Here is a 15,912-nt window from a genome sequence, read left to right as displayed (position 1 = left end):
CAATCTGAAAAATTGCAAGAAATGTCAAAGTAAAGACCATCAAAAACGTTATGATGAAACTGGCTCTCATCAGGACTGCTCCAAGAAAGGAGAATTGTTTGTTTGTTTAACACTTTAAATGTACTACATGATTCCTTATGTGTTCCTTCATAGTCTGAATGACTTCAGTATTGATTTGCAATGTAGTAAAGAATAAAAATAAAAACACTGAATGAGAAGTGTGTCCAAACTTTTGACCGGTTCCTGTACATATATAAATATGATGGAACGACATGTAATTCTCTCTCCCTTGGCCAACAGATGGCAGCACAAAGTCAAAATGTATAAATTGTTTTTGGAGTCTGAATCTGTTGGCTATTAGGGGTTTATTTATCCTGAGCATCAGTTCAGTCTAACACAGTTATTTATATATTTATATATTTATATTACACACTGATGCAGTAAGGTGACCCTGGCTGGACAGAAGTGTGTGTAGCTGGTGCGGGATCAGTGTGAGTGTGAGTGTGAGTGTGAGTTGAGATAAGGCCCCAGTGGAAGCAGTTTTTCTGGTTTCAGTTCAGTGCTCTCGCCACACTACAGGAAGCTGAACCTTTGCAGAGCACACTGCACACACACCACACACACACATGCACACACACAGTTGTTTTTTTACACTGTGCCACATGATTAGATCAAAAGTACATGTATAATCCAATACTTCATATACAGATATATAACACAGAGAGACAAAAGTGTTGGGATACATCCTGATTAATGGTTTCTTGTTGTTTTATTCTGCTTTTGTGGGAGTAACTGTATCTACTGTGCTGAAAAGTCTTTTTACTAGATTTTGGAGTAGAATGGCTGAGAGGATTTGATTGCATTCATTGACCAGAGAGTCAGTGAGGTCAGGATATTGGATGACCTTTTATCAAAGCACCAGTATAATTCCATAGAACACAGTTCATCTGCTCCACAGCTCAATACTGTAAAATATCTGTAAAATATGTTTTCTTCTTGAGAAAGGAGATGATCTGATCTAGTCTGATCTTTGCTCATAAATCATTTTAAATGTTACGCTCTTTTAACGACAGCATTTACTCTCATAGCTTCTTCCGGATCAATGGAGGGTTTTTAGTCTGGGTAATGTAAGTCTATGGGTTTAGTAGTGAATTAACCCCATAAATTGTACTGAAACATTTATAGGAGATACTGGGCCCTATCTTACACCCTGCGCAAGGTGCATTGTGATGCTCATTGCTATCTTACACCCCGCCAACAGTCTATTTTCACTCTCTACTAAATTTAAGTAGCAATTGTGCTTGTGAATATATCTACACTGATGGGCGTGGTGGTCTTGAAATGAGGTGTGTTCAGGTAAATTTCTGGTGTATTGCTATCTTGGCAACAGAAAACACAGGTACGCCAATGACTGAATACAAAGTAGACAGACATCAACAGTCAACAGATGTTCATTGCTATCTTGACAACACATTTGCACTGCACATACACCTTAACTTGTTACACACACATTAACACAGCAGTGCACAAACTTAACTTTTGCATCAGCAATAAACAGAATCAAAGTGAGAATGTTAGACACGTCCAGGTAGCTGCGCCTTTAAAATAGCAATTCACAGTCAGAGCGCACCTGGCTCTTAAAGGGAATGACAAGTGACACACTGATTGGTTTATTTCACATTATGCCTAAAACACACTCACGATTATTAATGAACAATTAGTACATGCCTTTCGTGCCATGTGTGTTTCAAACCGCACAAGTCATACTTTTCCTGACGTTACGATAGCAAAGACACAAAGACACAGGATCCACTTATTAATTCACAGTAGATTCCAAATAAATTATAGCAACGACTGAATCATTCATAATTAATTGTTCCAGAGAGTTTTTGGTCTGAAAAAGTATGACAACATACACACACAAACACACACACTATTCACAAAACACATTCACACCTTCATACCACCGACCACACAAACACACACAGTATCATCTGTTTCCAACTATTACACACACACACACACACACACACACACACACACACACACACACACACACACACACACAAAAAAGGAAATAAAACCAATCTTAATTTAAATGAACCACAAAGTCCCTCAGTGTGTGTGAGTGTAAGTGTGAGTGTGTGTGTCAGTGTGTGTGAGAGAGAGAGAGAGAGCGGGAGGGTGAGGGAGGGACAGAGCCTAAGGAGGAAGGAGTTCACACTGCTCAGTTTAGTGAGAGAGAGTACGAACAGCACTGAAACCTTCTCTCTCTGCAGCTGTACGAGGGAACATTCTCACACACACTCTCACACACACACATACACACTCTCTCACACACACTCTCTTACACTTACACACACACACATGCAGGAGAGTAAGTGTGTCTGCTGGCTCGATGGACGTTCTGGACATCTCCACTAGGAACCCTCAGGATGATTTCGAGATCCTGCTGCGGGTCGGAGGAGGGACATATGGAGAAGTCTACAAGGTCAGAGGTCACAGTTAGGCCACTTCATACGGCCTTTTCTTCCTCAATCCATTTCCAATTTATTTTAATAACCGCCAGCTAATAAACGGCAGCTTTATTACTATTATATAGATCTGAATGCAACTGCATAGCTAACATTGTTTGGTTTGTTTTGTAAAACATTTGTTTTCTGATTGTTAAAGTTAACATTCTTAGAATGATGAATCATTTCAAGATTAAAAATAAAAAATACATATGTACCAATGTTTAAGAGCAAGCTTAAGACTTTAGATAAAGGAATTATGATGCAGTTTTCAACACCTGCTCTGAAACTAGGAATGTTAAGGTAGCTTTTGAAATTGACATATTTGTTTTTAATAAATTAATATGACCACTATTTTAAATGTCAAGTATATGCTGTATTATTTAGTAACTACAATGACTTATTCAGTTATTTGTATTATTCACTATCTCCTATGAATTATTCTGGAACCACTATAAACCCCTCAGTAAGCACAATGAATTATTTAGTAACTACTACTAATTAATCTTTACCCACTATGAATTATTCAGTATCTACTACAAATGAGCCCATATGAATTATTAAGTAACCAATATGAATTAATCATTATCTACTTTAAACTTATCAGTTACCACTATGAATTATTCATTAACTACTATAAACTTTTTAGTAACCACTATGAATTATTTGATAACCACTACGAATTATTCTGTAACTACTATAAACTTTTCAGAAACCACTATGATTTACTCAGTAACCTATGAACTATTTAATAACTACTATGAACTCATGATCTACAATAAATTATTTAGTACCTACTATAAATAATGAAGTATCTACTATAATGTATTGTGTATCTATTATCACTTCTAAAATTATTTTGAATTATTCACCATCGACAATGACTTTTTCAGTCTCTACTATGAAGTATTCCTTTACCGTTTAAAATTATTAAGCGTCTACTATAAATGACAAACATACTAAAAATACATATCATGATTTGTTCAGTAACCACTACAAACAATTCAGAATTTACTCTAAATGATTTAGTATCTGATGTGAATTATTAAGTTCTACAGTGTAGAAATGTGTGCTGCTGCTGTTGCAGAATGTGTTGTGGGGTTTTCTAGCCGTTCATTAGAAGAGCTCAGCTCTGTTTCAGTGGTTTGCTTTTCTTCTTCTTCATCTCTGTGAAAGATGTTTTTCTTCCTGAGAAAGGAGAAGATCTGATCTAGCCTGCTCATCGTTCATTAATCATTTTAAGTGTGACGCTCTTTTAATGACAGCGTTTACTCTCACAGGGCTCTTCCGGATCTCTGGTGGGTTTTTAGTCCGAATGATATAAGTCTGTGGGTTCAGTGGTGAATTCCATCAATACATCTTAACCCCTTAAATTTTAATATACTGAACAAACTGTAGGAGGTACTTAAACTTCATACTCAAAAATAATTTACAGTTTGTTTTTGCTCTCCAGTGAAATATATAGATAATTTGAACACACAAACTGTCGCTTACACTGTGTCAAAATATCTTAAGGAAAGGACTATTATAAATTCTCCAAAATTACCTGAAATAAACTTTTTTTAAACTAAGGAATTGAGGTTGACTAAGATTGGGGTAGGTTTTTAACTCTCTCTTGAAAAGTTGCTGTTTTGGAATATACAGATATGTACTAAATACGTCATAGTACGTACTGGACGCTTTATTGAGAACACTGAATAATTCAGAGTAGATAATGAATAAATTGTAGTACAGAAGAATTCATAATATACAGTTTACCCTAGTGTACACTGTAATTCCGATTTTCTTTTCTGAGTTAAATCTACAACCTAGCCTACGCATATCCTATGTATAGCCGTGTACCATATACAATAGCCTACGCCTTAAAGGTAATTTTTGCTTCTAATTTAAATCTGTACCTTAGCCTTTGCATACTCTATGAGTAGCCATGTACCATAAATCATAGTATACACCTTACACCCAATATATGCTTCTGTGTGAAATCTATACCTTAGCCTATACATACCCTGTGTGTAATCTTTCCTAACCCATATCTTATGTCTTAAGGCTAATTTATTAGCTTAAATCAAAGCTTTAGCCTATGCATAGCCTGTGTGTAGTCATCTATCCTAAATCATAGTATGTATAGCCATGCATGCTTAACCACAGTATATGCCTTAAAGCCAATTTATGCTTCTGAGTTCAATCATATATATGTACCCTACACCATAGCCTTTGTCTTAAAGGACTTTTTTCTGCTTCTGAAATGAATCTGTGCCTAAGCCTATGCATACTCCATGTGTAGCCATGTACCCTAAATCAGATTATATAGTATATGACTTCAATCAAAGCCTTAGCCTACATGTAGCATGTGGATATTTGTGTACCCTACACCATAGCCTACGTCTTAAAGCCAATTTATGCTTCTGTGTTAAATCGATGCCTTAACCTATGCATACCCGGTGTGTATTCATCTATCTATACTAAACCATATCTTATGCTAATTTAGGCTCCTGCATTCAATCTAAGCCTTAGCTTATGCATAGCCATTGTATAGCCGCATATGCTTAACCACAGTACATGCCTTAAAGCCAATTTAGGCTTCTGAGTTCAATCAAAGCCTTAGCCTCCACATAGCCTATGTATATGTGTGCCTATGCCTTAAAGCTAAATTTATACTTCTGTGTTAAATACATGCCTTATCCTATGCATACCCTGTGTGTAGTCATTTATCCTAAACCATAGCTTACGTCTTAATGCTAATTTATTAGTTAATTTGACTCTAAGCCTTAGCCTATTCGTAGCCACATATGCTTAACCACAGTATATGATCTGAAGCCAATTCATTCAATTCATGAGTTAAATCTAAGCCTTAGCCTCCACGTATCCTATATATATCTGTGTACCCTCCACCATAGCAACGCCTTAAAGCCAATTTATGCTTCTGAGTTAAATCTAAGTTAAATCTTAGCCTACATGTAACCTATGCCTTTAGGCAAATGTTTGCTTCTGAATTGAATCTGCGCCTTAGCCTATGCATACCGTATGAACAGCTTTGTACCCCACACCATAGCCTACGCCTTAAGGATGATTGTTGATTCTGCTTCAAATCTATGCAGTAGCTTATGCACAGCCTTTGTATAGCTGTATATCTTACACCATAGCCTAATTTTTAAGGACAATTTAATCCTTTGTGTTAAATCTATACCTTAGGGGGCACCAAGTGGTCCAGTGGTCTAATGCACTGCCTCTATGAACGGGAGGTCACAGGTTCAAATCCTGTTCATGTAGCTCTGCCATTAGCTTTCGGCACCCAGAGGGAGCACAATTGGCCTTGCTCCCTCCGGGTGGGTAGATGGCGCTCTCTCCCCATCACGCTAGAAGTTGGTGCCCGGCGGCACGAGGCGTCTGTGAGCGGATGTATCGGAACCTAGTCGATGTGCTTTCCTCCGAGCTTGCTAGCTGCTCAGGCAATGATGCATCGGCAGCAGCTCGAAAAAAGGGGTGACTGACTTCAAATGTGTCGGAGGAGGTGTGTGCTCGTCCTCATCCTTCTAGGGTCGACCTAGAGTCGCAGGTGCCACTGGTGATGGGGACGCACAAAGGGGTGGGATAATTGGATAAGCAAATTAGGAGAAAATGGGAAAAAAATCATAAAAAAAAATGTACACCATAGTACCCTATAGCAGGTGCATACCCTAAACCACAGTCTAAACGTATGCTTCTGTGCTACATCTATACCTTAGCCTATGCATACCCTATGTGTACCCTACACCATATTCACCGTCTATTTTTTTCTGTTGCCACACAAACACACATTAACATTACCAGTAAAAACTTTGGATATACCTCTTCTCATTCAATGTGTTTACTTAGTTTTTAGATTTTTTTCAGTGTAAATTTAATACTGTATTAAAGCTATACAGGAGCACATGGTGAATTATTCTGTAATCAAAAAAGTGTTAAACAAACCAGAATCTGTTTTATACTTTAGATTCTTCTAAGTAGCACATTTATCTTTGATGACAGATCTGCACACTCTTGGTATTTTAATCTCAGTGTCTTCATGAGGTGCTGAACAATAGTTGCTGCTTTTCCTTCACGCTGTGAAGCTCCAGCCCATCCCAGATCACCAGATCAGAGGATTGTGGAGGATAAACACTTTTTTAAATGCTTACTACATAATTCCACGTGTCCTTTAATTGTTTTAATGTCCTTAATATAAATCTACAATGTAGAAAAATATTTAAATAAAGAAAAACACGAAATGAGATGGAGCGTCGAAACTTTTGACTGATACTGTAAATGCCACTTAGTCAGACTACTCTGTAGACTCTGTAGAATGCGTGCTTCTGTGTGTTTCTGTTTGTGAAAGAGAAAAACTTTGCACGTATGTGCTTACTTTAAGATCAGCACATACAGTGAGCAAAGGTGTGAAGAGCTTTCACATTCATTACTCTGTAGGTAGAAGTAAAGATACTAGGGTTTAAAAAAATACTTCTGTAGAAGTTGAAGTATCAACTCAATCTTTTACTCTTTAAGTAAAAGTGTAAAAGTACTGGTTTCAAAACTACTTAAAGTATAATAAAAATAAAGTAACTTAAGGGTTCAAAAGCTGAGGCCGCACCACAGAGTACACGGATACATACGTCTGCTATGTTCTTGCTGGAGTGTGGGGTTGGGGGGGCGTAACATGATGTGCAGGTGTGGTGGTAAACCAATAGGGAGTCGGAATTAAATATTTTTACACTTCTCTACATCCAACCACAATCAGATTCACTCTGATATCTGCATAGAGATTTATCTGAAAAGGGTTTTTTTTATTGAACGATAAGAAGCCGGAATAAAAACAAGCTGAAATTAAATAGGATTAATGAGGCTATTTTTAAAAAGTACAGATAATTGTGTGAAAACGTAAAGATTAGAATCTGAAAAATAAATACTCCAGTAAAGTATAGATAAACAACATTTCTACTTAAGTAAGGTAATTAACTATTCATACTTTATTACTTGACACCTCTGCTGGTGTGTGTGTAGTTTCATGCTGTGTGTGTGTGTGTGTGTGTGTGTGTGTGTGTTAATGCGTCAAACACACCACGCCTGAAACAGACTGAACGGGGATGGCCGACAGGCAGGAAAAGGAAAACCAAAACCAAACTCACCCCACCTGCATCAAAAGAGGCTCCCTTGATACAAGACTGACTGTAACTCTGTTACTGTTATTTACCCTATTTAATCAACATTAAACAAACTAAACATTAAGCCCCTTTTAAAGAAGCACAAGGCGGCATTCAAAATGTCAAATGCCAGCTGACAAACCGCTATGACCATCCTACACATGAAGTTCCTCTTCATTTAAGACAGAAGAACCCAAATGGTGGTTTATGGTCAATTCCTATTTCATAAAACACCAGATGCAAAACTCCTGAGGTGGAGGCGACGACCGGGGCCTTGAAGTCAACAGGAAGAAAAAGTGATTTCCTCTGTTTTCAACGTCAGATTAAAGCATCTTTCATCTGCCTCTCTCTACACTACGAGACTAAAATCATACTAATAGTGAATTCCATTTTCAGCCTTCACTGCTCTACAGCATTAATGCATTTCCTTCTTCCTCTTTAGAGCAGCTGTGCCTTCTTCATGCTCAGATACAACAAGGGGGAGTCCAGACAAGGAAATACCTCTGAGACAAAACGATACAAAGTTTATTATTGCGTTTGTGTAAGAAAAAGTCTAGGAAAAAAGGACTCGCTTGGTGTCGTACACCATCAGCTTTCTTCTCTTTTCTTGTGTTCTTTGTTCTAAAGCAGTGTGCACCATGCAAATGAGGGGATGTGGGACCTTTTCCTTCCGAGAGAGAGAGAGAGAGAGAGAGAGAGAGAGAGAGAGATAGAGACTGATACTGAGAGATTAAAGATACGCAGTAAAACGGATAGTGTTAGACTCCCACACAACCTGATTTGATAATTAACTTGTGAATGTTACGATTTGCATCCCATAGGAAGGAGTAGAACTGCAGGATGAGTTTGTAAAAAGAAAGAGTTGTCAGACTTGAACTGGGTGAAAGGAAAGGAAGTTGTTCTCACTTTAAATACTCTACAAGTCTGTACAAGTTTGGACATACCTCGTCTCATTTAGTGTGTTCTTTCTTTTTACGATTTTTTACATTGTACATTTAATATTGAAGACTATATTAAAGCTATACATGAACACATGCAGAAATATTCTGCAAACAAAATGTGTTAAACAAACCAGAATATGTTTTATACTTTAGACTCTTCTAAGTAGCACATTTAAGAATGTAGCTTTGAGGACAGATCTGCACACACTTGGTATTTTAATCTCAGTGTCTTTATGAGGGAGAGCACCTGGAATAGTTTTCTCAGCATTTTAAGGGAAGGAGTTCCTGGAGGTGCTGAACAATAGTTGCTGCTTTTCCTTCACGCTGTGAAGCTCCAGCTCATCCCAAACCATTATCTCAGTTGATCAGGTTTAGATCAGGGGATTGGTCAGATGGAGGACTAACACTTTTTGCTGTTATGTGTGCCTAAAGGCCAATTTATACTCCTATGCTGTACTCTATGCCATACCATATGACATAGCCCGATGTGCACCTCCCCAGAAAAAAACAATGCGACACAGACAGCAGCAGCTGTGATTGGCCTGCCGAGCCCTGTGTTCCCGCCCACTACTTCCTGCCTTCATGGTTTAAACTGCAGGCCGACGCAAAGAGGCCAACCCACGCACACAGAATATAAACAAGTTCCGCCGCGTAAAGCGCTCGTACAGGCTACGCTGTAGGCTATGTATTGACTCGATGCAGAAGCACAAATCAGTCTTTAATTGTTTTCATAGATTTAATCCTAGAACACTAATGCTGGGTTATTTTTACACACATAATTTTTTCATGTGTTTTTTTATTGTGTTGCTGCTGTCTGAGCTGCATGGGACTTTGGGGCGCTTCAGGGAGCTCATTGATGTCATTAATGTTATGGTTGATTCTCTTCTCCCATCTATGTTTTTTTCAAGAGGCATTTGTTCAGGTGATTTTCATCTGATGTTAGTGATAGAGAGTAAGATATTTTATGGGTGTAATTTACTTGATGTTAGTGTTTGTGTGTTTAAAGGCGTCACATGTCCCAGGAATGGGTGAACCAAAGACCAAGTTCCCAGCAGCTTTATTTTTGTTTGTTTGTTAGGACATTGCCTGTTAAGGATTACCTGATTTTCAAATATTTGTTCTGCTTTTTATAAGGTCATCCATGGTACATTTTTTTATTTTTTGTAATGTTGTATGTTGTAAAATTAAAGAAGGGCTCCAAAACTTGTCATACAGTATATACCCAACACCATTTTAATGTTAGTGTTCTAGGGTTAATATTAATCTACAATATAGAATATAAACTAAAGAAAAGAAAAAAGAATGAGAAGAGGTATGTCCACTGCACAATTGTGAGTAATTGTAAACTTTAGAAAAACAGTGTTATTTTATAGAAATAATCTTATCATTAAAATGTAAATATTTTCAACGTTAGCTACAGAACTCTCCCAGCAGTTGTATCAGTAACTAGAACCTATGTACTGTAATGCACTGTAAATTCTACAAGTTGTTTGGATTGGAAGATTGAAAGAATGGAAGAATGATAGCAGACTGGTTGTTTTCCTGGTCCTTCTGGGTTTACAGACTAAATGCAGACATTGGTGTGGTTTTTCTTGTTAGACAACAAGTCAGAGTGTTTTGTTGACAAGCCTGCTTTACACAGGAAAATTCTGCTTTTAGACACATGACATGTTTTTACAATTAGATAGTGGAAGAGTGTTAGTATTAGGGATTTATGGGGGAATTTATAGAGGGAAAGATAAAGTCAGGTAAAGATGGGCTGTGTTACAGAAAGAAGTGTAAAGACAGATAAATAATGTTACATAGAATTTGTGAGTAGATTGACGGTACAGATGGGGTAGATACAGGGGGGAAAATACGTGTTTCGGACATTTTCACACCTACAAAGAATAGGGAGGTCTGTAATTTTTATAGTAGGTACACATTTCACATTTAACTGCATGATATAAGTATTTCATCACCTACCTACCAGCAAGAATTCTGTCTTTGACAGGCCTGTTAGTTTGTCTCCTATTCTGCACTCATTACCTGCATTAACTGCACCTGTTTCAGCTTGTTACCTGTATAAAAGACACTTGTTCACACACTCAATCAATCACAGTCCAAACTCTCCACAATGGCCAAGACCACAGAGCTGTCTAAAGACAACATGGACAAATCTGTAGACCTGCACAAGGTTGATATGAGCTATAGACCAATAGGCAAGCAGCTTGGTGAATAGGCAACAACAGTTGGCGCAAAAATAAAAAAAAATGGAAGATACGACCGTTCAAAGTTTGCCAGTGACCATCTGCATGAGGCATTCGAGAAGGTCATGTAGTCAGATGAGACCAAAAAAGAGTTTTGTATTGACTCTACTCGCCATGTTTGGAAAAAGAAGAAGGATGAGTAGAACCCCAAGAACATCATCCTAACCATGAAGCATGGGGGTGGGAACACCATATTTTGGGGGAGCTTTTCTGCATAGGGACAGGACGACAGAATTGTATTGAAGGGAGGACGGGTGGGGTCATGTACCACAAAATTTTGGCAGTAAGGGCATTGACACTGGGTCATGACTGGGACTTCCAGCATGACAATGACCTGAAACAAACAGCCAGCTCAACTAAGGAGGGACTCTTTGTAGGTGGGAAACGTTTATGAAACAATCTCAGAGGGCAGGATAAGGTGGAGGAAGGGTAGGGAACAAACTCAGAGGGTAGGAAAAAAAGGAGGAGAAAGGGTAGGGGTAGATCGAGAAAGAGAGAGAATTAAAGGACAGGGTAGCTAACAGAGGGAACAATATGGAGGAGTGACTGTAGAGATGTAGAGATCTCAAAGGTCTAATTTGTGCTGAAACATATCAGATCATGAACCTCACAGAATGATTTCATGCTAGCTGACATCTACACTGTACAGGTGCATCTCAAAAAATCAGAATATCATTGAAAAGTTACTTCATTTCATAATTCAGTTCAAAATGTGAAATGCTATTTTGAATTATATATATCGTATATTATATAGATGTATTACACACAGAGTGATCTATTTTAAGTGTTTATTTCTATAATTGTTGAGGTTTGGCTTACAGCAAATGAAAACCCCCAAATCTGTCTCTCAGAAAATGTTAATATTATATAAGATCAAATGAAATCCACAACTCTATAAAAGTTAGCAGCAGAGGGAAGCATTAAGTGCTGTAAGATTTTGTAGGAAAACACTGTACTGACTTTAGACTTGATAATAAAACACAGTGGATCAACACCAGCAGATGACATGTCTCTCCAAACCATCACTGATTGGTGGAAACTTCACACTAGACCTCAAGCAGTTTGGACTGTGTGTCTCTCCACTCTTCCTCCAGACTTGATTTCCTGAATAAAATGTAAAATTTACTGATGGTCAGTGATAGTTTAGAGAGCCATGTCATCTGCGGGTGTTGATCCACTGTGTTTTATTATCAAGTCTAAAGTCAGTGCAGTTTTGTTTTCCTGGAAAATCTTACAGCACTTCATACTTCCCTCTGCTGACAACTTTTATGGAGATGCTGATTTCATTTTCCAGCAGGACTTGGCACACTGCCCACACTGCCAAAAGTACCAATTGGTCTTATATAATATTAACATTTTCTAAAACAGAGATTTTTGGGTTTTCATTGGCTATAAGCCATAATCATCAGCAATTAATAAAGTAAAGACTTAAAATAGATCACTCTGTGTGTAATACATCTATATAATATATGAGTTTCACATTTTGAACTGAATTACTAAAATAAAGATATTTTTTAAGGATATTCTAATTTTTTAATTGAGATGCACCTGTATGTGTATGCTATGCTGTCAGTGCAGCAACAGACAACCTTAGTGGGGCTGCATTGCTGAACGCATTTGGCATCCTCCCACATGAGAAACCATAAACCCACTGTCTTCAGTTCTGAGTAAACAATGGATAAAACGAATAGGGGAACCCTCTTCATACGGTCTTAAGGGTTTCATATAACGTAACCTGATTAAAGGTTTGGAACAATAATTATTTGGTTTAAATTTGCACTGCAAAAACATATTTAGGCATTAAGTTATGATAACTTACTTTGTTTAAACTTTCATGTATCTTAACTAATCAAAATCAAGTCAAGTTTTTACGTTAGTTTAATAAAGTGAAAATTTGGAGTTTAGAGTTAAATGAAGTTGAAACTGTGAGTTATAGATCACACCTTTCCCACAGGCTACTGCAACCATTTATCTCCCCTTCGCTCAACATCAGTGTGTAGTTGTGCCCCCAGACTCCCTTCTCTTGTGTATTCTGTTATGTTTATGTAATAGTGTTTTACTGGTCACCCTCTGTGTTGATGGCTATAAGAGCAAGCTACCAATGCTGCATTGATGAGTTTTACTTATGTGTCATACTTAACACTTCACTCACAAAACTGTGCAGGAATCTGCTCTTTGGGAACTGAAATTAAATAAGTAAGTTAAACTAAATTACTGAAACAAGCGAATGTACTATAACTCATGTAAAGGAATTATTTTCTGCAGTCTGTATTTTAAGCTTAAACTGCTCCTATATTTTGTAGTCAACAGTTACATTTGCACAAAGAAGTCTTAAGCCAAGTTAGACATACAGTAGATGTGTGAGTTTTAGTAAAGGGTAAATACAATTTAATTTAATTAATTTTAAAACCTTAGGGCACTTCAACTTTGATCAGTTAAAGAACCATTGAAACATAAATGTTTTTAATTGTTTTGTTTTGTTTTATATAAAACTAAAGAACCCCTGAAGATTTTTTTTTCTCAGTTTAGAAAGAAAATGGTTCTATATGCAAACGAAAAATGCTTCTTTGGCATGTAACAATAATGGACCCCTATTCAGTACTACATAAAACTTATCTTGGAAGGTTATTTAAAGAAACACAAAGGATTTCCATCAGTGTGAAAAAGTGTTTAACCAGGCAATGTACTATTTAAGCATGAAAACAATTTTTTTATGGTTCTATACAACCATTGGAGAACTATGATTTTAAGAGTTTATCTCTTCTGTTTCTGGGCTCTAGTTGAAAGCATCTTTTCCACTACTCATTGCCAAGTCATACACAGCCAGAGGGTAGTGTCAGGTGCTTTTTCTCTCCACATGTACTGAGTGGGCACATCTTTGGGGGCTAAGTACATCTATGGAAAAGCTAGTGGTCTAACAGTTAGTGGTGTTACAACTTCAGTAACTGAATTAATTGCCATCGCAAAAGGTTGAGTGAACTTACTAAATTGCAATGGTCCTTTGCACTGATTAGCCCTAGTATTACCATCCCTGACTGAAGCAAATAAGACTAATAACCTGGCCTAAGTGGCACATGTCAGGGGGTGGGATACATATTAGTCAGCAAGTGAATAATCAGTTTTAAAGTAGATTTGTTGAGGCGTGAAATGTGTGTTTTTAGAGAGGTTTTAGGGTTGATTCAAGGTTATGGTTAAGATTAACATAAGGGGTAGAGTTAGATTCCACTGAGACTCATTAAAAGTTGCATTTAATAGATACTGAGTTTAATGGTAGTTGAAACAAACCAGAATATGTTTTATATTTTAGATTCTTCAAAGTAGTGCCTCTTTCTTAAATGACAGTTTTGCACATCTTGGCTGGATTTTCTCAGTCAGCTTTATGAGGTAGAGTCACCTGGAATTCAGGCTTTAAGTTAACAGCTGTGCTGAACTCTTCAAGAGTTAATTACTTACTTATTGCATTTTTTGTTTCTTAAGGTGTTTTAGAGCATCAGTTGTAAAGTTGTGAAGAGGTAGAGTCGTATAAGAATTTGAGACACTCTGACACAAACTAGTCATTACATTGGTCAATATCTACCAAACATGCTCTATGGAAGAACAATCAGTGAACCATCAACAGCATCACATGTTCCAAAAGCTGCTCATTGAGGTTCATGAAGATACCAGTCAAAAGTTTGGACACCTTTCATTCCTACACGCATCCTTTGGATTACAAACCTAAATGATATTACTCGTCTGGAATGTACCATGGCTAAGATTAATGGGGCTAAAGTGAAAAACAATTACATTCTGGTCTCAAACTTAAAAAGCATTGTTAAAATTGATGAGAACCTAGGCAGAAATAGTTGTGAAGAAGGTAGTGGACATATATTTGGGCAATGTTGTTTTGTTCTGGTGTGATATTTTTTTTTTAATTTTGTTTGAAATAAGAAATTTCCAAAAAATGTTTGGAAACCTCTTCTTATTCAAGTGTTTTCTTTCTTTTTATGATTTTTTTACATTGTTAATAAAAAAAAAACAAAGACATTAAATCTATACAGGAACATTTAGTAAACAAATGTCTTTATAAGGGAGCTTTTTACTGTTTTATCATTCCATATGTGTCTCTTAATTGTTTTCATGTCTTTAAAATTAATTTACAGTGTATAAAATAAATTAAATGAAGAAAAATAATTAATGAGAAGGTGTGTCCAAACTTTTTGACTGGTACTGTATATGGTATTAATTGGGTTCCACTGTCGGTACAAAGAACCCTTTCCAATGTACCTCGCAGGTGCTGTGTTAGATTTTGAAACTGGCTTCCGTTCAGTGGTAGGATGAATTGCAGGTATATGTATAGGTGCATGCAGGTGCATATGCATGTGCTCTCGATGATTGACAGCTTATGTGCTTTGAAGTGACGTCCATGTGTCATCCATTCGACCTCTTGCAGTGCAGAAGTCTGTGATTGGGTTTCAGTGGTAGGGTTTGCTCTGTTTGTGCATGCCTTTGTGTGTGTGTGTGTGTGTGTGTGTGCACATGTGGAGTGCAGAAGCATGCTAGCTTGTCAGCAGGTGCTCTTTGTAAAAGGGAAATACAGAAGTGAGACTTCTGGATCATTATCTTTACCGCTCTTCAGTGTATGTGTGTGTATATGTGTGCACACGGTCTGTGGGTGTAGGTGTGTGTGTGTGTTCTGAGCAGTGGGCACTATGAGGTACTAAAACTCTTTTGTTGCTTCTAGATAACTGAGATGTTGAAGCTGAAGAAGCTGCAATAAACTAGAGTTAAATGTCCATATTTCTCTCTCTCTCTCTCTCTCTCTCTCTCTCAGTGAATGGCTCTTTCTGTGTGTCTCAGTCTGTATATCTGTCTGGTGTCTCTCTCTCTCACCTCACAAACTGAAAATATCACTCTAGCACATTGAGTCGTAAAGGGGGTTGAAACAGGAAAGCATGGCCCATAGCTCTACTGCTTTTATAGAAGCTCAAATCACACCAAAAACCAACGCTTCAGCAAAGGTCTCACTATTGCAGAAGTTTTTACACTGTAATTTGGGGGCTTATATTCACAA

At 37.4% G+C, this 15,912-nt stretch overlaps 1 protein-coding gene across 1 annotated transcript in view; it reads left to right on the top strand.

Moving 5' to 3' along the window:
* Window positions 1-2,222: 2,222 nt before the first annotated feature.
* LOC103036794 (mitogen-activated protein kinase kinase kinase kinase 5-like) overlaps window positions 2,223-15,912 on the top strand; it is a 51,739-nt gene continuing 38,049 nt past the window's right edge. The window contains exon 1 of the mRNA XM_022669255.2: window positions 2,223-2,491. Within this exon, the coding sequence (XP_022524976.2) occupies window positions 2,399-2,491 (93 nt within the window). The 5' untranslated portion in view covers window positions 2,223-2,398. The remainder of the gene's footprint in view (window positions 2,492-15,912) is intronic.

This window comes from Astyanax mexicanus, chromosome 18 (assembly GCF_023375975.1).
Source record: "Astyanax mexicanus isolate ESR-SI-001 chromosome 18, AstMex3_surface, whole genome shotgun sequence".
In the NCBI taxonomy this organism is placed as follows: Eukaryota; Metazoa; Chordata; class Actinopteri; order Characiformes; family Acestrorhamphidae; genus Astyanax; species Astyanax mexicanus.
This window is presented reverse-complemented; position numbering and strand designations above follow the sequence as displayed.